This window comes from Syngnathus scovelli, chromosome 2 (assembly GCF_024217435.2).
Source record: "Syngnathus scovelli strain Florida chromosome 2, RoL_Ssco_1.2, whole genome shotgun sequence".
Taxonomy (NCBI): Eukaryota; Metazoa; Chordata; class Actinopteri; order Syngnathiformes; family Syngnathidae; genus Syngnathus; species Syngnathus scovelli.
The window spans coordinates 18,326,412-18,350,051 of NC_090848.1; the positions used below are offsets into that span (position 1 = coordinate 18,326,412).

The 23,640-nt window shown below is 41.6% G+C and overlaps 3 protein-coding genes and 1 long non-coding RNA gene across 13 annotated transcripts in view; 2 read left to right on the plus strand and 2 right to left on the minus strand.

The window, feature by feature from the left end:
• Positions 1-1,262: 1,262 nt before the first annotated feature.
• Positions 1,263-5,333, minus strand: casp9 (caspase 9, apoptosis-related cysteine peptidase). 4 transcript variants are annotated; one of them, XM_068648737.1, is made up of 11 exons: positions 5,184-5,333; positions 4,772-4,936; positions 4,103-4,292; positions 3,686-3,754; positions 3,525-3,604; positions 2,908-3,105; positions 2,744-2,833; positions 2,139-2,286; positions 1,878-2,066; positions 1,548-1,657; positions 1,263-1,458 (listed from the first exon to the last, which is right to left on the minus strand). In XM_068648737.1, the coding sequence occupies exons 2-11, from the start codon at positions 4,901-4,903 to the stop codon at positions 1,327-1,329; spliced, it is 1,338 nt and encodes a 445-aa protein (XP_068504838.1). In that variant the 5' UTR covers positions 4,904-4,936; positions 5,184-5,333; the 3' UTR covers positions 1,263-1,326. The 4 variants fall into 4 exon arrangements, with proteins under 4 accessions (XP_068504838.1, XP_068504840.1, XP_049610877.1 ...); XM_068648739.1 differs by having other exon boundaries at positions 4,772-4,924; positions 5,184-5,332; XM_049754920.2 differs by lacking the exon at positions 5,184-5,333 and having other exon boundaries at positions 2,908-3,084; positions 4,772-5,080.
• LOC125988996 (dnaJ homolog subfamily C member 16) lies at positions 5,051-12,915 on the plus strand. Of its 7 annotated transcripts, XM_049754910.1 has the most exons (17): positions 5,401-5,518; positions 5,634-5,802; positions 6,517-6,649; positions 6,718-6,784; positions 6,926-7,005; positions 7,153-7,480; positions 7,564-7,748; positions 7,838-7,942; positions 8,023-8,181; positions 8,278-8,408; positions 8,488-8,677; positions 9,126-9,305; positions 9,425-9,501; positions 10,001-10,081; positions 10,158-10,247; positions 10,314-10,484; positions 11,181-12,915. In XM_049754910.1, the coding sequence occupies exons 5-17, from the start codon at positions 7,000-7,002 to the stop codon at positions 11,626-11,628; spliced, it is 2,151 nt and encodes a 716-aa protein (XP_049610867.1). In that variant the 5' UTR covers positions 5,401-5,518; positions 5,634-5,802; positions 6,517-6,649; positions 6,718-6,784; positions 6,926-6,999; the 3' UTR covers positions 11,629-12,915. The 7 variants fall into 7 exon arrangements, with proteins under 7 accessions (XP_049610864.1, XP_049610867.1, XP_049610862.1 ...); XM_049754907.1 differs by lacking the exons at positions 5,401-5,518; positions 6,926-7,005 and adding an exon at positions 5,051-5,069 and having other exon boundaries at positions 6,468-6,649; XM_049754905.1 differs by lacking the exon at positions 6,926-7,005 and having other exon boundaries at positions 6,468-6,649.
• Positions 12,916-13,163: 248 nt separating this feature from the next.
• The window catches only part of mtcl2 (microtubule crosslinking factor 2), a 43,914-nt gene continuing 33,437 nt past the window's right edge, over positions 13,164-23,640 (minus strand). Inside the window, exons 12-24 of the mRNA XM_049754889.2 lie at positions 23,435-23,536; positions 22,878-23,108; positions 22,574-22,678; positions 22,321-22,488; positions 20,580-20,729; positions 20,401-20,502; positions 18,531-18,595; positions 18,322-18,469; positions 17,545-18,111; positions 17,133-17,400; positions 16,829-17,047; positions 16,173-16,582; positions 13,164-16,016 (exon numbers count right to left, since the gene is read on the minus strand). Coding sequence (XP_049610846.1) covers positions 15,873-16,016; positions 16,173-16,582; positions 16,829-17,047; positions 17,133-17,400; positions 17,545-18,111; positions 18,322-18,469; positions 18,531-18,595; positions 20,401-20,502; positions 20,580-20,729; positions 22,321-22,488; positions 22,574-22,678; positions 22,878-23,108; positions 23,435-23,536 — 2,679 coding nt within the window. The 3' untranslated portion in view covers positions 13,164-15,872. The remainder of the gene's footprint in view (positions 16,017-16,172; positions 16,583-16,828; positions 17,048-17,132; positions 17,401-17,544; positions 18,112-18,321; positions 18,470-18,530; positions 18,596-20,400; positions 20,503-20,579; positions 20,730-22,320; positions 22,489-22,573; positions 22,679-22,877; positions 23,109-23,434; positions 23,537-23,640) is intronic.
• LOC125989018 (uncharacterized) lies at positions 21,927-23,377 on the plus strand. The gene is made up of 3 exons (XR_007488577.2): positions 21,927-22,163; positions 22,287-22,390; positions 22,915-23,377. It is a non-coding gene; the product is annotated as an uncharacterized lncRNA (long non-coding RNA).

The following is a 23,640-nucleotide window of genomic DNA, read 5'->3' on the forward strand; positions in this document are numbered from 1 at the left end:
TAAAGTAAATTAAAAACATTGGATCTAAAACAATATTCTTTATAATTTCCATATAGGAAACTTATTTGCAGCCAAGCAGGTGTAATTGGTCTGCAAATATTTGAAGGTGTTACTACAGGGATCAGGGGTGTTGAGAAGCCCTGTATTAATTTTGCATCAGTTTTTACCATTGCATCTGCAGACATAAAAATAAAAGCACGAGTCAGCAGAAGAAACACAAACTGTCACAATAGTTTAACTTTAATCAGTACATGCATATGCACTGGGCTAGCCTGTCGACCATTCTACCCTGTCGGGTGCGGCATCTTACATTCATTCAATCAAATAACACTTGCCAAATAAGCAAAATGCATACCTTAAGAGGAAGTCTTCCAAAATGTCATCCTGAGAGCAGTCTGTCAGCCAGCCGCGCTGTAGGTATGCCGTCACTGCACAAGTGAGTTCGAGCGCCCATATAAAGCCTCCTGGACGCTGATGACTCCGAAATCTGTCACATGACAAGAGAGGTTCTATTTGACAACTAAAAATGCTCGACTATTTCAGTCTTAGGTTTGTGAGACATTATTGAAGACAAAGGCGGGGGCATTGTAGGCGATGGACGTTGAAAGAGTTCGTATCACGGGCGGTTGCTTGCTGTACATCATCCATAATTGCGCCAACTAAAGTAAAAGCATGAAAAGCTTGTTTAAGGAAAGAAGAGCTACAGTTTTTGAATATGGAGTTTGATAGTCACCTTCTATGAAGAGAAAAAACGAAGCTGTCAGCACTGAAAAACAGTTTAGATACAATAAATGGATGGATGCACAAAGATCTGAGTCCATTATTCAATTGTGGATTATTCCTAGTTTAGAATGTTTATCTGGTGAGACACACAGCATTTTTGTTTTGGCGACACTAAAAAATAAAACTGCTTTTTTTTTTTGTTAACATTTTTAATAAACCAAACTGACATTTTCTACATATCCTCAAGAGACATTACTGATGTGACTGATGTCACAACGGCATAAGTAGTTTCACTACAATTACAAAGACTACCTGGAACCAAAATTTTATATTGTAGAAATTACCCAGTGTAAAAATCTATTATAAATACCTACAAAGAAATGAAAAATTATACATTGTGCAAATTGACAATTAATTTAGACATGTATAGCAAGACTCAAGGAATTACTTCCATCTACTGTTAAAACATACGCGTACACAAACTACAACGATTCCGTTTTTGTTTTTAATTCCAAAATATCAAATGAAAATAGACCATATCATCCCAATGAATTGCTTTTTATTTGTTAAAAAAAATCGGCACAGTACAGAGTACAGTAACATTTAATTATGTTGAACAGAATTTTGTCCCGGGGTTGAGGTTTGAAAGTGAAGATATTTTCGAAGGGAGTTAAATGAAGTTGGCATTTGCTTATAAATGCCTTTTGCTGAGTTCTGGGAGACTTCATTGTTAACCTAAAAACAAACAATTAAAATTAATCATTTCATAATGACTTATTTTAACAGAAAATATGGCTATGCCTATAATGAGAAGAGAAGCTCACCATCATTAACATTGTGACCAAATCTTCATTGGCAGCATTTTCCTCAAGGATGCGGTCCAGTGTCTCGATGTACCAGGAGCCTGACTGAGTGTCCCTCCAAGACACGTAACCTGTGTGGTATCAATTGATCAAAAAATGTGAGGATGGTGTGGGTTGAGAGTTAATGCATATATGAAATGCATGCTTATTCATAAACGTTCCAATACAAATGAAAATATAAGCTCTGTAATCAGGTAAAAGAAATGCCCTCGAGGTGCACTACTGCCATCGGGTAGATCAGAATGGCTACATACACACTCTGCTCATTCTGAACTCTGCAATGGCATGTACCCGGGAAAGTAGAGTAGGACACAAGAATGTCACTTGGGGTGGGCAGTGTGGCGCCGGCGTCTGGTTCATCAGACGTGCTCAGCGAGTCGCTGCTGGAGGAAGCGGGGATGGCGTCCGTCTGATCATCGATTCCGCCCTCGGACGGTTCGAACTCATCAGATGGCACTTCGAAGCCTTGGTCTTTTTCACCTCAATGACAGAAACAAATCTTTGCTATTACCACCAATGGTGTCAAAGGAGTCAACGTTGACCATTAGTTACCTCCTCCGCAGGCCTGGATGAAGAAAAGTTTGGGTTTCCCCTGCAGGGAGGGACAGTGTTTCCCGTTGAAGTAGTTTGTGATGAGCTGCACTGGAACATACTGGCCGTCTACTCCATAAACGGCACCGGGGAAGCGGTTGTGATTCACCTGAAATGGTGGCATCGCGTTGCCTGAGATTTAGGGTACTCATATGTGTCGGACTCAACCAAATGCAATCAAATGCAACCCAAGTGACTGGGCAGTGGTAAAGGGACAGCAATGGTAGAGTATCCGCCGCTCAACTCTAAGGTAGTGGGATCGATCCTCAACCCTGGTGACCATGTCAAAGTGTCTTTGAGCAAGACACTGAACCCTAATTTGCTGGTAGCATGCCTTGCATGGCAGCAGCCTCCCATTGGTGTATGAATGTGTGTGAATGTGAGGCATTGTAAAGCGCTTTGGGCACCATGTGGTGTAAGATATAAGTGCAGTCCATTTACCATTTACATCTACTGTATTTACTGTAATAGGAGAAATACATACAGCGGTCATAACAGTAGTAAAGACGCAAGTGAAACATTGACGGGGTAAGCATTATTGTCTTATAAATATGAATGCATCTCACCTCTGTCCCATGGGACAGAATGATGACCACGCAGCAGTCGTACGGCGAATGGTCCTTCTTGGATAAAGCGGACAACTCGTGTTTGAGACGCTGTAATGTGGAGAGAAGTGTTAGCATCACACCGGTTTATCTGGCATCTTGCAAGAACAAGGAAGGATTCTTACTCGCTGTTTGAGGTTTGTTCTCACTTCAACGAGAAAGTGAAGTGCTTTGAATCGTCTCTCCAACCTGTCGCAATCAGTGTTGGACCCCGTGCGATTACTCAACTCGCTCTGTGGCTCAAAATCCACATTGTTGATAATAAGGCAGTGTCCGCATGGGGTGGCATCCATTTTGTAGCTCTGGGTTGCAAGGGGAAATTTCTGTAAGCAATGACATCAATGTATTTGCACTGGCTGCTCAAAAATACGACAAATAAGTGAGTTAGAATATACTACAAAATGTGAATCAACCAGCAATTAACCAATTTTAACAGTGTTGCAGTTTGAGATTGATCATTGTCTTGAAACCACTTTAAAGGCACTTTTAATTGGTTTTGTCTGGGTTTCAGACAGTGCGGACTAGGGATTTTTGATCAATTCTGGTCAATACTGTGATTCGTGATCTTTTATCCGCGCATTGAGAGGAAGTATAAAAGACAAGTAAAGTAACTGTTAAATTGGCAAATGTAAAATAAGAACACCCCATTCTAAGACATTGAGCAAAAATTAGCTCTTCTTTACATACGTAAATTACAGCTCCCTTATTTCATACAAGTGCATAACAACTAATCAGTGTTTACCTGAAGGCTATCCCGCCGTTTCCTGCCTTCCATGCGGGTTCTGATCTCCGTCTGAGCTTGTCGGTTCTCTGCTCCGGGGGCTGTGGCAGAAGCATGCACTCATGTTCATTTCATAAGCCAATCACTCAAACTTGGGACCCAACACAAATATGATAACTTACATGGACCAGGACTGTGCAGTGGATGGATAGGGGCAGCCTTTATTTGCTTCTGGAAATCCACTGCAGAGGCTGCAGAAGAAACAAGTTCAAGTGTTTTTTAAGCATCTGCTCAACGCAAGGCATCAAATTTCAGAATGCTTTTGAAACCATACACTGAAGAAGAGCAAATTTCCCTTGCATCAGACTCGCAAACAAGCAATGGTCATAATATAGGGCGTGCAAAAAATATTGACATACGTCATAGAATTTATAATGTCCTTGTTAAAAAAACAACTCATTAGTCTTTATGTGAAAAACTAAAAAGTTTCTTCATCAAAATTCCAACAAATGCACACCACCTGTGACATGCATACATACATTTTCACTGCAAAATCAAGGTCAGACACAAACAAATGTGACAGAGTAATGTGCACTTACAAACCGGAGGAGTCCGGACAACTGGGAGAATCAGGTCGTTGGACATTGACCCTCCACTTCGAAGGAGCTCTGCCAAACTGTGCTGCTCGGAGTCCTGAAGACATTCCAGAAAGAGAGGGAAGGCCCGACTCCCACGGGTTGCCAGGTCCCGCGCCAGCTGCCTGGCTTGGTCCCGTGGTGTTCCTGAGCTCTGTTAAAATTAATGTTCTTGACATGAATAACAGTCATACTCGTTTATACAAAAGCTCATATTTGTTGGAGTGGTATTTTGAAGGAGAGTACAAGGAGAGTTACAACGTGGTCGATTATATGATTATAATTACTTCTGGATTACTGTTTCAAAACACGTTTTGGTTCCAAATATCCATCAAAAATCTTTCAATATTTCATGAAAGATGAAAAATATTCACATAACAATTATTCCTTGCTTTCTGGGATGTTAAAGCATGAGATGAAGTCTGATCTGCTATGATTCCGTCTTGGGGGAAAAAAAAGAAGGATTTTTTAAAATTTGATTTGTAACAGAATCCAGAAGCCCAGAGGAAGATGATGCGTTGACTACTTGTCCACCAAGCTGCACGCAACATCCCCCCTTTCGCCATACTTAAAAATTGGCGTATCACTACAGTTTATCACCAATTTTGAAACTAGTGTCCATTGCCATCCTACCTTAATTCGCTCGATCATCTCTGGAGTGAAAACCCCTTTCTGAAGCAGACGGTCATAGACACTTGATGGATCCAAACTTGTGACAATATTTATCCTATAGCGCTGAAGAATCTTCTTGTGACCTTCCTCCATTTTCCATTAAGCACTAAATAGCTGTCAGAAAAGCTGTAATTAAAAACGAAACAAAAAATACACGTACAGGTCTTAAAGGGGATGTTTTATATCAGTGCGTTGTGCTGGCAAGGGTGTCTACTTCCTGGTTTCCGTATTGTTTTTTTGAATGACGTCACCATAATGGGTGAGCCACATCTTTCTTCGCTACTTTTTTTTGCAGATTTGGCAGGGTCTGTGCGTTTTTGCCTTTATTTCCTGTATAAGTGTTACTGTTTTAGTTAAAATAATAATTACTTACTTCTCAGTTTCAGCATTTTACCAGATTATATCGGATTTCGAGATTTCCAAAATAAAACCACAGATATGGCTAACTTGACCACCAAATGTCTCTGTCGTACATTTCACCCTTTGAACACAAACTACTTCTCAACACATCTTGTTCGTAACGTGACACTAAAATATGCAAAAATAATAAGAATTTTGGAAAATACACGTCCTTTCCGTGCATCTTGTTTATGGTCGATTACAAGCGTTACTTCCTTGTTTACATCACACTTGTTTGTGATTGGCCAACCCAGAGAGCATGCCTTAAAAAAAAGGTGCGCTTGATATGATAATACCTACCGAACTATGGTAAGACACCATTCAGCAAGTAGCATTTTGCGTTTTTGTTTTGTTTATTAAATGATGACTCCGATCACAAATACATTAACGCGGATTGTGTATCCATGAAATACTCATCTTCCAGACAGTGCTTTCGACTGATCGTTGACTGTCTCCTTGCCCCGGAGAATATGGAATTGCTGCCGAACACGCCTTGTGATTGTCGTCGTCCAGCATACACCAAGAACCCCCACGGACATCATCACCTGCTGTAAAGATGTGGCGTAGTGCCGGTTGACTCCTGCAGCTTGAAGGTGCCTGATATTGCAATTACACGGAAACGTACAATTTTTGTAGCAATTGAAATTATCTTGGTGTCATATGTATGTATCTGCTTGGACATTCGATCGTGGCCGAAACCAGTCATGGTGATATACTGTACGTAGTTTTAGCGCATACGGTGACATAGTCACATTATTATATCTGTTAAATAAATTTTCTGCTGTCTTGTCTGCTACAATTCTGGTTATGGCCTATGTATTTATTTGCATGTGATCATTACTTCATGTCCTCATCTGTTGTAACGTAATTTAAAAGTCTGAATTTGTCCCAATATGTAAACCTTTAGCGTCCTGCCATAATTTTCCTTGATCTCTATTAACTAACTATTGTGCCATTCAAAAATAATAATGAATGTAAATGCTGGGGCATTTATTTAATATGTATGCGCAATTATTAGGATTCCAACGTAGAGCATAGTTAAGCGACAGGAAATGTACCTCCCTGGGTAAACAAATACAATGCAGCTCAACCTCAGGTCAGCAGATTCATGGCCAGCAAAATGCTTTTGGCAATAAATCACCATTGTAGATTTGATAGGAGCACAATCATTCTGTTGATGTTACACCCATCTGTATTGTTCTTTTCCTAAAAACAAGACAAACTATTGCGTTTTCCCTTTCCTTAAAATGTTGTTAAGGTAACAGTGATGGCAGATTTCAAGATGTCTCTGCCATTGGCTGTCATAGTGGTCATATCTGTTCTGGAGCTCGGTGTGGCGAAGGCTGGACCTGAACTAGACCCGTACAAAACCTTGGGTGTCACTAGAGGTGCAAGTCAGATTGAGATTAAGAAAGTTTACAAGCGACTTGCTCGAGAATGGTGAGTATCTTTAACACAAAAGTGACACAAGCTTGTCAACAGTTTGTAATAAATATGTTCTTTTCAAGGCATCCTGACAAAAACAAAAATCCAGGAGCTGAGGATATGTTTATCAGGATTACCAAATCATATGAGGTAAGTAATTTTGTGAAATTGAAGAGAAAAATAGTCTATCTATAGTTTCCAATATTTCCCAGCTATATTGTGGGCCATCAGCCGAGTGAACACTAAAACACAATCACAGCACACTTGCACCAAAGCTGTTGTCATCCGTAGCGGACTCCCAAATACTCACAAGCAGATTTGCGGACGTCACCTGCCATTCAAGTAGACCCCGGCTCTTAAAGGAAATGCATGTACGAAGACAGTTGTATAGTATTTTTTTTTAATTACATTTCATGCCTGCACTTTTTGTAATGAATTATATTCACAGTTTGTTTAGAAAATGTGTTTTAATGAGTTTATGTGTATCTAAAGCGAGCCATGTTCTACCTACTGTCAAGATTCTATCCAGTGAGGACAAGCGTGCCAACTACGACCATTACGGACAGACAGATGACACTCAGCCGTATGGCAGCAGCCGCTATGGTGGTCATCGCCATGACAACTTCAACTTCGAAGAGTCCTTCTTTAACTTCCCATTCAACAGCAAAAACCACCGGGATTTTTCCGATAGCAAGTACTCTTTGCACTTTAACCAATATGTCAACGATGTGGTGCCTGACAGCTTCAGGAGACCCTACCTGATAAAAATCACCTCCGATTGGTGCTTCAACTGCATCCACATCGAGCCTGTGTGGAAAGAGGTGGTGCAGGAAATGGAGACGCTAGGTTTGGAATCAAGAAATTATTCAACAGCTCTGAGAAGTTGAGGTAGACGGTAAAATCAAAGGGCGCACATCTCATCTACGCAGGTGTCGGAATCGGTGTGGTGGATGTTGGCTACGAGAGACGGTTAGCCAATCACCTCGGCGCTCATCGTACGCCGTCTATACTCGGAGTCATTAATGGCAAAGTGACGTTCTTCCATTATGCTGTAGCAAAGGAGCACCTGAGGCAGTTTGTGGAAGATCTTCTACCGCAAAGACTCGTGGAGTGGGTAAGCATCTCCGATTTGACTTTACTCCTGCATAACAACATGAATGCGGATGGCAGCATTCATATCAAAGCCTAATTTTATCTTGTCAGGTCAGCGACAAGAATGAAAAGCGGTTCTTGAACAGTTGGCATGAACTCAACAAACCGCACGTGCTCCTCTTTGACCAAGTGCCTGCGGTTCCCTTACTTTATAAAGTGAGCCCGGTCGGGAGTGTTGTCGCAATTGCATTTTCAGCTCAATGTGCTCATTGGTTTTAATCTCTCGCTTGTCCCAGCTGACGGCTTTTGCGTACAAGGATTACATGCAATTTGGCTACGTGGACCAGGGCCTTTCAGAAACGGTCGAGTTGCAGAGACAATTTAATATTAACACCTATGCTCCGACCATGCTGGTTTTCAAAGAGAACACAGACAACCCTGCTGACATCATACAGGTGAGTCACTGTAATCAGGTGCCTAACAAAAGAAAGAAGGTGAGTCTTTTTGTAATCAGGCAAGCCATAAGATATGACTCTTTTCCTTCTTTGCAGACTAAAGGGATGAAAAAGCAGATAATTGACGAATTCATGTCAAACAACAAATTTCTCCTGGCACCCAGGCTGGTGAATCAGAAGCTCTTTGATGAGCTCTGTCCTGTCAAGCAGTTCCACAGACGGAGGAAGTAAGAAAGCGTGTGTTTGTTTGCATCCTCAAATCACATCCATGGTGCACTTCATCACGGCTGTTCTTCCTCCCGTCAGATACTGCGTGCTGCTGATTACGGGCAACGATGAGAGTTTTTCTCCGGGGAACCAAGCCTTTCTGGCTTTTGCTTCGAGCAACACAAAGGAGGTTGTGAGATTCACCTATGTTTACCAACAACTACAGCAACCGCTTTGTAACATCCTGATGACCAGCAAGGACAGCACGAAGATACCACTGCCACCGCAGGTATGTCACTCTACTCCATTAATTTTTGTCTACTAACAATTGATACAGTTAACAAACCCAATTAGCCACCAATTACATACATTCTCATTCATCTATACAGATAGCCCATCAAATTGCCCATCCACTGATTTATACATCCATCCAGATAACCAACTCAGCGTCCCACCCAATCAAACTTTCCCTCTGTCCACCGATCCCCCCCAATTTAATATCCATCCGGTATCCAGTGTTTTAGCGTGAAATAATATTTATATTGCAATGTTTATCTCATTATGTTCATTGTTTATGTGAAAAATCAATGGTGCATTTTTAATAAAACCCACTAAATTTGCCCAAAGAAAGCAGGATTGGGCTAAAACAAGATCAAATGCATAGCAGCAGACGTTTAAGCCCACCGTTAATTATTACTTCCAGATTTGCCTTTGTGTGTGGTGTTCCAATTTTACAGGTGGTGATCCTGGAGAGGCGCAATGCTGCCGGGAAGGCCCTTTTCAAGCCAGTGACTCCTTGGAATGGCACTGAAGAAGACAAGCAGCGTCTTGTGGCGGAGTTGCAGCGACTCCAGAAGGACCCGTCAATTCTGATCCATGATGCCATGCTGCCCGAGCTCAACAACGAGTTTGCATCTGTATGCTATTTGGCTGGGAAATAGTTTGGCTGCCCAATTCAGCCAAGAATAACATTTGTTGGAATCAATTTTGGTAATGAGCTAAGCACTTTGTCTGATGCACTATTGTCTCTCCTTAGATTTTTGTGATCCAATGGATCTATGCATTTTATGATTACCTCACTGAAGTCATCGATGACATTTTGCACAACAACTGGTGGGTAGAATTTTTGAAACGGTTACAAGTGGTCGTGTACACACTTTGACGTACTGTTGCTCTGTGTAACATGCGCTGGCGGCAACTGATGGGTGCAATGCATTTCAGCGGTTGTAGCAATGGAACACTCCTTTTACTGGAGTGCAAAGCAGAGCATTTACAGCTCTTCAGAAGAATATAATTTAAAACAACATGTCATAAAATGAGAACATCTCTAAACACAAATCTCTTGGAGGCTAGATTCTCACAGCCATTTGAGAAGGACAATCAGTATTTTGGACAGATATTTATGTGAGTACCTATTTGAGTAAATATTTGACATTAAAAGGAAGACAGAAACAACAGGCTTGCCGCAATATAGTGGGCGAATGCACAAATAGTGCAAATAGAAGGAAACTCTCTGAATGGCCAGGGCTGCAAAGTCTGAAGCCTATTATAGTGGGGACTATTACTTTATGTTTGTAAATGATTGTTAATTTCATTCTTTGGTGATTTGCAGGCGTGAGATGATGCCTTTGCTGTCCCTCATCTTTTCTGCCTTATTCATCCTGTTTGGAACTGTGGTCGTCCAAGCATTCAGGTGAGCTTTGTCTCTGTGCCTCTGTAAGGAATCACACCTTGGATCATGTTCACTTTTTTTTTGTGTGTGGCTTCAGTGATTCGAGTGACGAAAACACCCCCAAACCAAAAGCAAAAGATACAACTAAAACAGAAAATGGATCTCCGGGTAGTCCTGGTCCGTCAAGGTAATGTTTATTCATTTGGATTTAATATTCGTCCAAAAGGACCATTAACTATAACTACTATCACAGTCGGCCTCCCAAGAAGAACTTTGTGGAGGTGACGGAGTTGACAGACATCACCTACATAAGCAACCTGGTGAGGCTGAGGCCGGGACACATGAACATTGTTCTCGTGATCACGGATGCCTCGAAGAACATTTTGCTTAGCAAGTTTGCCAAAGAGGTCTACTCTTTCACAGGGTATGTTGAAATGGTCATTTTTCATCCATGAAGCTGTATTTGGTGCATTATTTGGTAATTTCTAACTTGAGTTATAGCTGGTCATTTGTGTAAGACTCAAACATTCCAAAAGAAGAAAGCTTGTGACTGTGGTGAGAGGATATTTTAATACAGTTGAGCTTGGTAAAAAGCAGTGGGAGCTTAAAGCGCGATCCACTCCATGCCGCTGGTTATTCATAGCATTTCCCATTCACTTAAATGACATTTGGAATCATTTGTTCTAATCTATACTCTAAACTGTCACCATCATAAAACTGTTATTTATTTTACCTGGATCTTTAAAATAAGTATTTGTCAGTGTTAATCAGCCCAACATAATTACGTTAAAAACAAAACACGATTCAAACCCTCTTCAAAAAAGAAATATTATAGAAAACTTCGTTTTTAAGCTATATTATTCTCAAGCCATCAAGTGTAAAAACTACACAACCAGGGAAATCTTTGCCATTTTGAATTTTGGTGTATCGGGGCCATGACTCGACAGCTGGGCTGGCCTATTGGGGCTTGTTTAATTGTCTGTTTAATGAGGTAACTTCATTCGCAACACAGGAGACGAGACACAATATGTTTAGTTCGTACAGGTGAGTTTGTAAAAACTGTGTGTATTGTCTTAACATCTAACCGATCATGACATTTCAATTGTTTGAAATATTCTAGGAGTCCGGCGCTGCATTTCTCCTTTCTGAATACAGACAAGCACAGAGAGTGGATGTGTACGTTGATGGAAAGTGCACAGGACGCCGCGCAGATCTTTGCATGCGAGGACGATGAAGCCAACGCCAATTTGGACTACACCGGCTCCGTGCTGGCACTCAACGGACACAAAAAGTACTTCTGTCTCTTTAAGCCCGTCTACACCGGAGAAGATCCGGACAGCAAAATGCCGGAGGATGAATCGGCCCCGTCGGTGAGAAGGTCGAGGGCGGCTTCGCGTGACGAACACCCTCCACGCAAGTCGGCTCGCTCCCGTAGCACGTCCACCCTCCAGATCCACCACAAGCTGGACCGTTTGGGGTTGTGGATGGAAAGGCTCATGGAGGGCACCTTGGCTCGTTACTACGTCCTTGCCTGGCCAGGGCTCCACAAGATTACCCCCAGTAAATAGTTGGAGACAGGTTAGGAGTGGGTGATGAGTTCACATTCAAAAGGCTGCTTGTATGTCCTTTTGTTTTGTCTTGCAGTTTTTGTGTTACAGCAAGGGTGTCCAAACTTTTTCTTCTCTGGCCAGCATAAAGAAAAATCACAAGATGTAAAGTCCTCGTTGACATTGGTTCTTTATTTTTATTAATAAAAAAAAAAAAAAATTCGTCAATGCACTTAAAGATGGGCAAAATATATAATGTCTCGTATATTAAAAGTCTACACACCCTTGTTGAAATGACACGTTTTTGTGCTATAAAATGAGATAAATAATGTTAAATAATTTTATAAATATCGTAAGTTTTGTTGCACCTTTAATATTACCTAAAACCTGTGCAACTCGGTGAGAGAAAACATCTTTTCAAGTTGGGAATTGAAAATAAACAGCTGACATAATGTGGTTGTGCAAGTGTGTACACCCTCGTATAACATGAAAATTTATTTATCATGATGCCATTTTTTATACAACAAAACATGGCATTTGAATAGGGGGGTAAAAACCTTTTATATCCATTTGACCCTGTTGATGAAGCGAAACGTTTTTGGTCATCTTCATGTCTGCTTTATGTATAAATCTACTATTTGAATTGAAATGTATGGAAATGCAATGAATCTATTCCACCCAACCAAAAACATCCTATAATGTTTTAGTGGATCTTTTTTATGAGAAAAATAGCTATGTGTTCTGCTGCTCCAACTGTTGCTGCGGCATTGTGAATAGAGACGAAATATTGAGACAAGGTTGGCTATTCAGTCTTAACCGGTCAGCTTAAAACATACTACATACAACATAAATCATACTGGCGTACTATTAAGGCATGTTTTGTCTTCTGTTGAAAGATTATTACTCTGGATGCTGAGTGGCTGGTGCAATATTGCGTACTACTGTTGTGTTAATTGTGATCTTTCCATCAAACCTCAGAATAGTTTTCCTTTGAGATAGAAAGACCCGAGTGTAAGATTTAGCTGTGTTAGTCAATGTAGCAACCAAAACCCACAAGTAGCTTCATGTAGCCCAATGAAATGTTGTAGTTGCATTGTGTTTGCTTGTTAGTTTTTTCTTGTTTTTCTGGCACGGTGAATAACCTTAAGATTTTACTGTGAACAATATATTTGTTGTATGTTTACGAGTTTCAGTGTACTGTATAGATTTCATTGCTACTGCACGTTAGTCACCAATGTTTGCTTCTGTAAGTTCACCAGTGGAGTTCTCCTTTTGTGGGGGAAATAAAAATAATTTATGTTTTTTAAACAGTGTGTTTTCTGCAGTCTATTTGTCATCCAATGGGTAAAGCAACACATTTCTAGTGGACTCAAAAACCAGGGACATGGAGCTATGATACTATGATACTTTTTAGAACTTACCATTTTTCCTTTTGATTTATCATCAATACCATTGTATTTACATGCACACACGCACACTGTCTGTCCATCCATCCATTATTGTAATTGGCAAAGAATGACAAAAGGATCAAAAAGCTAAAAGCAAATGAACCAGTATGAAAATTCAAACATTTATTTGTGAATTCTGTGACAAAACACAGTGGGCAGTTAAAAGACAAGCTACATTGGTCTAAAAAATAATGAAACAAACTTTTTAAAAGCCCTCTTGGGATGACTGGTCTATTTTTTATTATCACGTGCGTGTGTTTGAGCCGCTTAAGACTACACATACCCTACGTACAGAGAAAATGCTCAAGTGTGGTCAGTAAAGGGAGACAGCTACATATTTCCACAGCGACCTGCATTTAGATCAGCCGTTGACATTCAGCTTTTCTCAAAACAACAAAATATTCTATTGAATCTACAACATATTGGAATTTGTTTCTTTTGCACTTTATTGTAGCTTCCATTGCATTCTCGTTTTTCATGAGGCATTACTTACTTAAAAAAGTCAAGCACATTGTAGGTAATATTTCTCGCTAATTTACAGAAAGTCACTCTTTAGGTATAAGCCTAAATATGAGCTAATACTATGAACAGCTAAGAAGTTATTTTATATATTGCCAACAAAAGGTTTAGGTAGTTTTCTCAACAACTGGCAAAACTTTTCATGAATAAAGCGATTACAATGCGTCAATTGACTTATCCACAAAGACTTCCAAAACTCTGGGAATGGATAAAAATGGCTTGATGACATTCTAATGGAACAATGGTGCATATTGACACCAGCAGTTCATGCTGTTCTACGTTTAAGAATATAAATAACATTAAAAAAATTCTAACATGCATTTCTTTTGCAATTTTGAGCAACAAAATTGCAAGAGTGTGTATTAAGACGAAATGTGCGATGCCAGTGAAACGCAAACAACAAATGCATTTTTACATACTGTCATCTTATTAACAACATTCCCACAAAAGAGTATTTTAAATGTATTTTAAATGTGATCTTGAGCCAAGCAACATCATTTGCTACGTACGTTAGAATGGGATATGTTACATTACATTTAAAAAAAATGGCCGACAATAAAAAGTGGATAGTGTAGATAAAGAACCAGCCCCCCAAAACATATATATATATATATATAATATTAAAAAAACTAAATAAAAATAATTTATTTCCAGAGAGAACATTGGTATAAAATGTGAACTAGATATATCAGCCTATCCTAATCCTGTAAACCTTTTGCTTGTTGTTCCTCTACTGTGGTACATACAGTACTTGTAGCTTCTTTTGTGCATAAAAACAATCTTTGTCATTTAAATAAAAGGCCTGCTGGGCTTGTTTCAACATGGAGTCCACAGCCATGTGACAGGCACTTCAATTATCAGCTGATCTTCATAATGGAGGTGACACAACAGAATGTAAGATGTACAGCAAAGTTTTTAACTGCATTTCTCTGTCCATTTTGTTATTCATCATGATTTGATGACAATTTGATGACACTGTTAGAGTATGAGAAAAAATGAATATGAAGATAAATAAAATCAAATTAAATGAGTGCATGACAACACAAAACGTTCATTAAAATCGGACTACAGTGTTTTCACACACTTCTAATGTTTCTTTTTCAAATTTGATTGATTTTAATGCAAAAAAGATTTAATTTTTGATTTTTTTTAAGCAAATTCAGTTATTTTCCCAGTTTCACAGTCTGACTTCTTTGAAACAAGAAGAAAAACAGCTTAAGCTAGGCATGCACTTGTTAGTAGCAAAGCAGACAAATTATGCTCATCTCATAATTGAAAGCATTTCCTAGGTGTCCTTAATAAAAGGTCAATCCACAAATTTGTTGAAAATCAATTAAAAGTCCATTTTCCGTGGTATGTCCCTTTTGATTCAGTTGTCAGATAACAGCTTTTCTCTGCAGAAATAAATGCATCGGAGGTTGTTTGACATTACGTGAAAAACGGCGTAATGTTTGCATTACAATGACCTTTTATCTACCTCTCGCCAAATCACTGTGGCGGCTATCTGAGGGCATTTTCCACTGTGTGTCCCATGAGGATGCACAAAACAACAACGGGCCCAACTACGCATTACTGTCATCGCCTCGGCTCGGGTTTTGACATCAGTGAAGAAATGAAACAGGCACTTCACCTGTGGCCACATTAAACAAAACAGCTCTTTCAATCAACAGCCGATGTTGTTTTTTCCCTTACAATCTACAACGACAAATATTACATAACACAATGGTCCCATGTTTGGAGATAAGGTTCCAGGCTTCCGCTTATTGTTGAGGTCTTCAATTTGTACGATTTTTAAAAATGGATCGCCTCACTTCAGTGGTGAGAGCGATGTCTTATGGGCATAAAAAGTTCCTCTCTATGTTTGTTGTAGACAAAGCAGCACATGCAGGAGGGGGTGACTACATTCTTTCGTTTCGGTCCCCCGAGCCTGCTGTAATAGCTCGGTGGTGTAACACGTGAAACTATTGAGGGTGAGGGGTTCATTAGTTCCATAGTGATACTTATCAGAACGTCCTGCTGGTAGTATTGTGATTGTTAAACGGGTATGACGGCTCGTCCTCCTGGTGTAAGAACTACTGACACTGAAAACGGTGACCTGATTTTGTGTGTGTAACATGAATGTGTGCTGAGCGGTGTGTGTTATGTTTGGCAGTGCACGTATGTGGCAGGTTAGGTGAAGGGAGTGAATGTGTTGCTATGGCAGTGGGGTGCCGTGTTTGAAAGGAATCGTTCCAGTGTGTGTGTGCGTGTGTGTGCGTGTGTGTGTGCGTGTGTGGGCGCGCAGGAGAAGTAATGTTTTCACTCTGTCAAAGTGTCTCTCTTCTCCTCGACAGAGGCTGAAGACTCTTGTGGGCGGTGTTTGCACTGTCCTGGCGAGGTACGAGGGCCCCGAGAAGGTCGGGTGGGACAGTTGGATGGGGCAATGCAGTCACAGGGTCCATCCTGACAAAAAAAAAAATCTTTCAATCACTACCCAATGAAATTGAATCGTTCACCATCTGCTACAGTGAGGAAAACAATTGAAAGTGCTCAAAGATATGTTCAGTTTTACACTTTAGCATGCTTTGAGCAAAATATTGTTTGAGCCAAAGCCCTTACCTCTGTTCCAGATCCTGCAGTGCCAGCGCTGACGGTCCCGTCCTTCCCTCCTCCGCCCATGATGCTGACCATCTCGTCGCCGGCCGTCTGTCTCATGAACCGCTTATTAACGATCCTGGTCACATTGTCGTTGCCCCCACACAGTCCGGCCAAGGCGCCGAGACCTCCCACAGCAGCCGGCAGACATTCTTGCTTGAGCTCATCTACGCAATTAAAGCCTCCTCCAACAAGGGAGTCTCTTTGCATTCTCTCTCCCAAGAGGGTGACAGCTCCCTGGCTACGGTTGCTGCATACATTTTGAAAGAACTCCTGGACAAGACCTCCGAAGCGCTGAGCGTTTGGGTCAGATGGGCAAACTGAGGCGCAGGAGGGTTTCCCTGCTGTGTGAGGGTGTCGAGCTGGACTGGCACCTGAACACACACATGAATTATGATTGGCTGAAAATGAATAAACCTTATTTTATTTGGGTTCATTCTCTAAGAAGATGTACATATAATATGGTACATCAGCATCATCTGCTATTATCGGCTAAGATGTAGTTTGGAAGTAATGGATGATGAATGTATGAGCCCTCACAACACTTCTCTGTGGAACATCATTTTGTTTTTGTTTTGAGAGAAACTGACTATGCATCTATATATGATGGTGTATGATACCTCCGTCCCCCCTCCAGAGACTCTCGGTGCTCCCCGAATGTTCCACCACACTGAAGAGGCTGGAGAGGCCATCAGTAAGGCCGCTGAGCACGGGGCTGTCCCTAGTGGTGGTTGAGCGGGCCCAGGCTGAGCCCCCACCCCCACTAATGGCTCTTTGTTGGAGGCTCCACAGGCTGCGCTCTCGAGACGAAGGAGTCCCTTCCAGTCTGGAGGTGGAGCCTGAAATCAAGATCATTATAATAATTACAAAAACGACAAAACAAAGTTGACAATAACAGGGTATACGCTCAAAAAGTGGAAATACCAGAGGATACACGGCGCTGAAGCTTCGGAGATCCAAACTTGGGTGAGCAACAGGGCCTCTCGATTCGGCTGTGAACTTTGTCCAGAGATGTTGATATCTGTCTCACTCGAGTTGACGCGAGCGGGGAAGTGGTTGTAGACGAGGGTCGGGGTGACCAAGCTTTGGCGTGCAAACCTGCGCCCCTGCTGCTGGTGAGGTTGTCAGTTTGAAGCCCGATGCTAACGCACTGTGCAGCTGTTTGTGTGGATCTGGTGGACATGCCCACCGCCTGCAAAAGAGTAAGAGTATATTTTTAAATGTTTGTATCATTTTAAAGTGTGATTAAAAACCTTAATAATATGTGCCATCAAGGCTATGAAACATTTTTTCAAGGGAGAATTTAAATAGTACAAGTAACTATGAATTAACTTACAGGTTCCTTGCCAGGCTTCCTCTCCAGAGATGAGGAGCGAATAGCTTGGCGCACACAATTGGTCATCTCTTTCATGTCATCACTTAAGTTTGCTGAAATCTCCCCCATCTCCAAGTCGCAGAATGCTGATGACGCCATCCCATCAGCCAGGCAGTTTGCCGAGCCATTGTTGACTACAGCGGTGACAGAAGCGGCAGTGCATGCGCTTCTGCTCTCCAGCAGCTCTCGATGCTGCTTGGATAGCGAGCTCAGCCACTGCTCATAAGATGACGAAAAGCAGGATGAGGGCTGCTGGATCTCAGCCGGGCCTGCCTCAGAGACACTCAGCCTGAGGGCAGAGCTCCCATTTGGGTTCCCGTGTGTATCCTCGCTCTCCCGCTTGCTCTGTTGGTGCTCCGTGCGTCGTACAGCAGGGGGGCTGTAGTACATCCGGATTCCGGTGCTTTCTGGAGCAGTGTGGCTCCTCTGGACGCACTCCAGATCCAGCTCTGACCCTACTAAGTTGCCGCAGGAGAGGCTAGCGCTGGGGCCATCCCAAGTTTTACAGGTTTTCCCAACATTTGGAATCTGAGAAGATCCATGTAAGTAAAAGTGATTAGGACATCTACATGTCAATAACGTAAGGCTAAAAATGAGTCAAAAAGTCAAAATTTGCTTTTAGCGCCCTCACATAGGCACATTGAAAAGCAAACTATGAGCGGACATAACATGGAAGCAAAGCTATTCGGAGGTTGATTTACTAATTCAAAAAATTATTCACAAAAACTTTGTAATCACCTCATCAGTCAGACAGGTCCAATTCTTCTTGCTGGAGTCACTCAGCTGTGGACAAATCAAAGGAGGCGGGGCCGCGAAGTGGATCAAGCCCCTGAGGTCAGCTGTGGTTTGGAATTCCGGGTCATCGAGCTCAAGTGTGGATTTGGTCCTTTAAATGAAAAAAGATCATTCAAATGTAATGCTCACTATTGCTACAGCCGAGTGTTTACCTTGGCGATCCTGTTCCGTTGGTGACAAGTGTGTCTGCCGGGGACTCAGCACCTGAAAACTTTGACTGTGGAGATAAATAAATACATATATAAATATATAGACACATGGAAATAAAAACATAACATTCTCATATTGAAATTCTGTGATGGGATTGCAACCAGTTTTGGGTGTACCACTGCTCCCACCGGAACTCAAGTGTAACAGTTCAACACGATAACACTTCCATCCTTGGGAGCATTTGCCAAGTTTCCTTTACACAAACTGTCAAGATGGAGGCATTGAAGTTCGGGCTTCAAAAGATGAATATGGGACCAGAAATAAAAAATTTAGATTAGAAAGTCTTCTGCAAACTATAATTTGTGCCATCAGCAATTATGCCAGTTGCTTTCAGTTTCTGTCTTCAACAGCTGTTGTACTAAGTTCATTTTGTTTTTCCTTATTTAATCACTTCACAGGTTTCTTTTATATCAAACAAATGGTTTTAGGTTATTCACCTGACATGTTTCGGCGGTTTCTTCCGCCTTCATCAGAGTGTCACAGATGTGATGGTGACGCGTCTTTATCAGCTGATCGATCAGCTGATAAAGACGCACAATTCATCTTTACTGGTACAAGTCGTCACACTGACAAGGACTTTCGCTCATACCTGCAGTACCTGGAATACCTCAGTCAGAACCGCCCAGCTCCCAATTCCTATGAGCTCTTTGCTAAAGGTTATGAAGTCAATCTCTATCGGAATATCCAGGCATGTTTGTTAGTATTTGTGTAATGTTAAATCTAAATTAAAATCTAATTAAACTTCGTCGGCGATGATTTTAGTATGGCTTCGGCAGTGGTGATGGTTTATCAGCTGATCGATCAGCTGATAAAGACGCGTCACCATCACATCTGTGACACTCTGATGAAGGCGGAAGAAACCGCCGAAACATGTCAGGTGAATAACCTAAAACCATTTGTTTGATATAAAAGAAACCTGTGAAGTGATTCAACAGCTGTTGTTTTTCTCTAACCGTTATCTGTGGTTTCTTTCTTCTTCGAAACATTCCAAACGTTTGGACTGGCTATGTTCTATGTTTGTCCATTAGATCTGACTGATTTTCATCTTGTTTATTGATCACAATTGCTTGTTTTTACCAATGTAAGGATCTATGGTTTTCTCTTTGGTTAACAAGTATGAATGTCTTCATAAGCAAAATCCTAAATCTGAAAATCTATTCACTTCACTGGTTCTTTTATCTCAAACAAAATATTTTAGATTGCATTACCTGACATGTTTCGGCTTGTACTCAGAGTCTGATGAAGGCGGAAGTACAAGCCGAAACATGTCAGGTAATGCAACCTAAAATATTTTGTTTGAGCGAAGTGATTAACAAGTAAAAACAAAATGAACTTAGTACAACAACAACCTGAAAATCTATTGCTTAAACAAGAATTATAATGGAACGCGCCTGGGAAAGAAAAACAAACACCACACCTATTTGTAAAATTCACCAATATTTGATCATATAAAGTACTAGATTGAAATGTGTATCCGATTCAGGACAGCAGAATTGACAGATAAAAAGCCAAGACCTCATGACCAAACACTTGGTTAAAAACTCCTGTCTAGGTGTAAAAGCTGAAAAAGAGCTGATTCAATGCGGCCTTATTAAGGAGTCGAAGGATCCTCCAATGTTCTTTCTTTTTCTGAATTTTCAATAAAACATCAAATATACCGGGGAACTGAGGTGAACTATGACAGAAAGCATCTGATGAAAGGTCTTCCAAGGAAACCCTTATCACTGATGCACGCCATCATCCACTTCCATCATCTCAAGACACACACCCTTCTTATCTTTGACATTTCCTTTTACACACACGCACACTTGCCTTGGTCTCTCTCAGCATCTGCTCCCACTGAGCTCTCTCCTGGCTGAACCGCTCTAAGAGCTCCAGCTTCTCCCTGCCCCAGTTCCTCTCTCCAATCTGAAGCTGTCATGCCAGAGAGACAAGAACGAGAATCAATGACCTCTAATAATACTGTCTGTCTTTCACATAAACACTTTTACCTGTTTGGTCAAGTCCATTACGGCAGCATAGGAATCAGCCAGAAGGTGCTGGTGCTCCTCACGTTCCCTCTTCAGTGCCACCTTCAGGTCAGGTGGGTCTATTGCATCAGCAGAGGACAAAGAGGCTGCTTTGGGTGCTTTGCTCTCAAGCTAGGAAAAAAAACAGTGAATTGTGTTAAAAAGATTGGAAGTTAAAAATTTGGTAATGCATCCATAGTAAGTGTGTGTGTGTGTGTGTGTGTGTGTGTGTGTGTGTGGGGGGGGGGGGGGGGGGGGGTTCTTGTATTTTTTTAATGAGGACCTGAGCTTTCCCTTTTCTCCCTGTCGCTGCCTCCATGTAAGTTCACGCGGCGCAGGCGAGCGGCCCATTGTTTTGACACACACCCACGCACAGTGACTTGGTGGACCAGGTCAGTCCGTAAATAGTGCTAAAAGGCCCGCAGGGTGGTCAGTCGTGGAATATGACATGCGTGTTTAGCCAAGATTCATTCATGTTGAAGGCGGCCCACTGGAGTCCCTCATGCAAACATCGCTTACCCATAAAAGAGACATCCCATTTAAATAAGCATTTACTGCTTTATAAGAGGTAATTATGCATGTAAATAGGGGGAACAATCATATTTTTGCCATTTTCCTTTAGGGATAAAGAAGCCAACAGGTCTTCACATTTCAGAGCTTCTATCTGCTCACCCATTGTGTGCGTAACCATGGTGACGCCCCTGGCTGAGCTGCGAGCAGATAGGTGTTAATACAAGCAAATAAATTGCACAAGGAACGACAAGGGGGTCTTCAGTTCACAATGTTATCAGCACAAGTCAGTCCAGGTTACCATGGTCTAAAAGTATTTTCCATACAAATGTTTACTTTATTTATGGCTTAGTGTAGGTTAGTGATTTTAGTTTCACAAAAAGATAATTCCTTTATTTACATTAGCTTGCATGTCATTGATTTGTCATCAATTCTATTGTACCAAGCGACCAGATACTTTGCTGTGTCGGCAAATTACATTTCTGGTTCTATGGTTACATTTAGTTGTGGTTACTGTATTAGATGTTCAGAGCTAGAATCTCAAGATTTGCAGGTCTAAATCTAAAGTTTATTTCGACTGAACTCCAAATTGTAAGCATGTTGAGGCTTTTGACTTTAGGAAGTCCCATTAACAAAGAGTTTTGTTTAATAGCTTGGCATGCCTATTACAGGTTAGTTCGAGCTGGGTTGATTACATTGACTTCAAAGTTTGGTTACCCCTTCGAGGATTTGCCATTTAAAAAAAAAAAAAGGTACGAGGACCCACTCAGAGCTACTTGCAGGATTATTATTGTGTCACGCCCGTGCCAGAGCACGCTCGGCCGTCAACTTCCCTCAGCCACACCCCTTCATTACCGTTATGTCTGTCACCTGCTCCGTCGTGTTGTCTCATGTATTTAAACCCTGCCCGTGTGATTCACCCTGTCGGTATCTACTGTTGTCTCCTGTCTGTGTCCGCACCTAGTGTTCCTGCGCTGCTCGTCTATATTCCCCCGATCTTGTCTGGAGGCTCACGGTCTCCGAGTGGGCTTCTGTCTGTCTGTCTGTTTGCTTGCTGTGAGTCTATCCCGTCTTCGTTTCTCCACCTACCAACTCCCTTTCCCTTCAATAAACCCTGGTTCAAGCTGCATTTGGTCGCCCTGCTCCACTCTTTCCTGACATGTTGCTGTCATTCTCTAGAGCCTCATTCAGGAAAATACTTCTCCTTGCCCACCTGAGCGATGAGGCTTTTAAGTTCAGTCCTCTCCACTTCCCATGATGCCTTGGCCTTTGCAAACTGCTGGGTGAGTTCCTGGGAGCCTTGCCGCTCCTGACGCAGCTCGCCACTCAGGTCCTGCAGCGCTACCTTTAGGTCGGCCAGAGTGCTGCTGACAGCACTCAACTAAAGAGTGAAAATGATGAATCCGCGTTGAGAGAGTGTGTTTTGGAAATAAGCAAGCATGTTTTTATGCATACGTGCAGCCAACCTTGATTGCTTGGCCAACTGCTTGTTCGTCTCCATCGTCTTTTTTCCCCGTTAAGTGCAGGTTGTCTTCCTCCAATAAAAGGTAGAGGTCCTTTAGGTTGTTCATCTAGATGACCAGACACATAGTAGGATTTGTTTACCCCACCTTCCGACGATATAAAACGTATGGTCTTCATTTTAGGATTTAGATTATTTTGCGGCATGAGACTAAAATTTGGAGATGTTCTGTTCTTGTTTTTTTTTTTTTTTTTTTTTAATTTAATGTCCATAGAGCGATGATGTTGTAATACAAGAGAAGATTGTACCTCCAAAATGTCTTTCCACTCAGTGTCCTTCTTGCAGCCCAGCCTCCAGTGTTTGAGGAAGCAGCGTAGCTTGAGGCTAAGCAGCAACAGCGCTTGTTTGAGGTGCTGTGACTCCTGTACCAGCAAAGTCCTCTCTTGGCCCCATCTTTTGTGCTGGAGCCGAGCCTGGAGGCCTAAACTCTGCAGCTGAAAGTCCCGGCGGAGCAGAGCCTTCTGTTGCTCCTCGTGGAGCTGAGAGATTGACAAGGAGTTTGAAAGTTACCGGAACCGTTCCTGGTGCTAAGGATCCTTGTTAAAATATCTCAACGTGTTTGTTTTGCTGAACCTCTATTTTGTACACACCTAATCTGTATCGTGAAAAATTTCATCATGATGATCAGGTATATTGTGGTCAAGAACCCACAAAATAAAGTTCACACTCAATAAAGCATGTGCATTATGCCAAATTCAGTGAAGACACTGATGCATATTAGAAATATTTGGCTTTGGTGACAGTCTGAGTGCCATTTCAATTTTTCATTATTCAGCAGTGTGTGAATTTGTGACACATGACTAACCTGTGAGAATTTCAGTGTCATTTTCCTCTGAGCCTCCATCTCCTCCAGCTCCACTTGAGCTGAACCGCCTGCCTCGCATGACTTGGCAATGGAATCACTAGACTGGATAAGATCGCGGAAGGCAATTTAGATGCGGTGGGTAGGGGGGGATAAAAAAAATATGCAATGAGTGGAGAAGGCAGCAAACAGGTTGGTGAGTAAGTAAT

What these genes read in the sequence shown, in the direction of transcription:
- LOC125988996 (XM_049754907.1), top strand. Translation starts at nt 6,477, where the DNA reads ATGGCAGATTTCAAGATGTCTCTGCCATTGGCTGTCATAGTGGTCATA. An exon ending in CGGTTCCCTTACTTTATAAA is followed by an intron (nt 7,943 to 8,022) that starts GTGAGCCCGGTC and finishes CGCTTGTCCCAG; the next exon opens with CTGACGGCTTTTGCGTACAA. An exon ending in AGATACCACTGCCACCGCAG is followed by an intron (nt 8,678 to 9,125) that starts GTATGTCACTCT and finishes CCAATTTTACAG; the next exon opens with GTGGTGATCCTGGAGAGGCG.
- casp9 (XM_068648737.1), bottom strand. Translation starts at nt 4,903, where the DNA reads ATGGAGGAAGGTCACAAGAAGATTCTTCAGCGCTATAGGATAAATATT. An exon ending in TGTCCGGACTCCTCCGGTTT is followed by an intron (nt 3,755 to 4,102) that starts GTAAGTGCACAT and finishes TTTCTTCTGCAG; the next exon opens with CCTCTGCAGTGGATTTCCAG. An exon ending in TTCTGTCCCATGGGACAGAG is followed by an intron (nt 2,287 to 2,743) that starts GTGAGATGCATT and finishes CCACCATTTCAG; the next exon opens with GTGAATCACAACCGCTTCCC.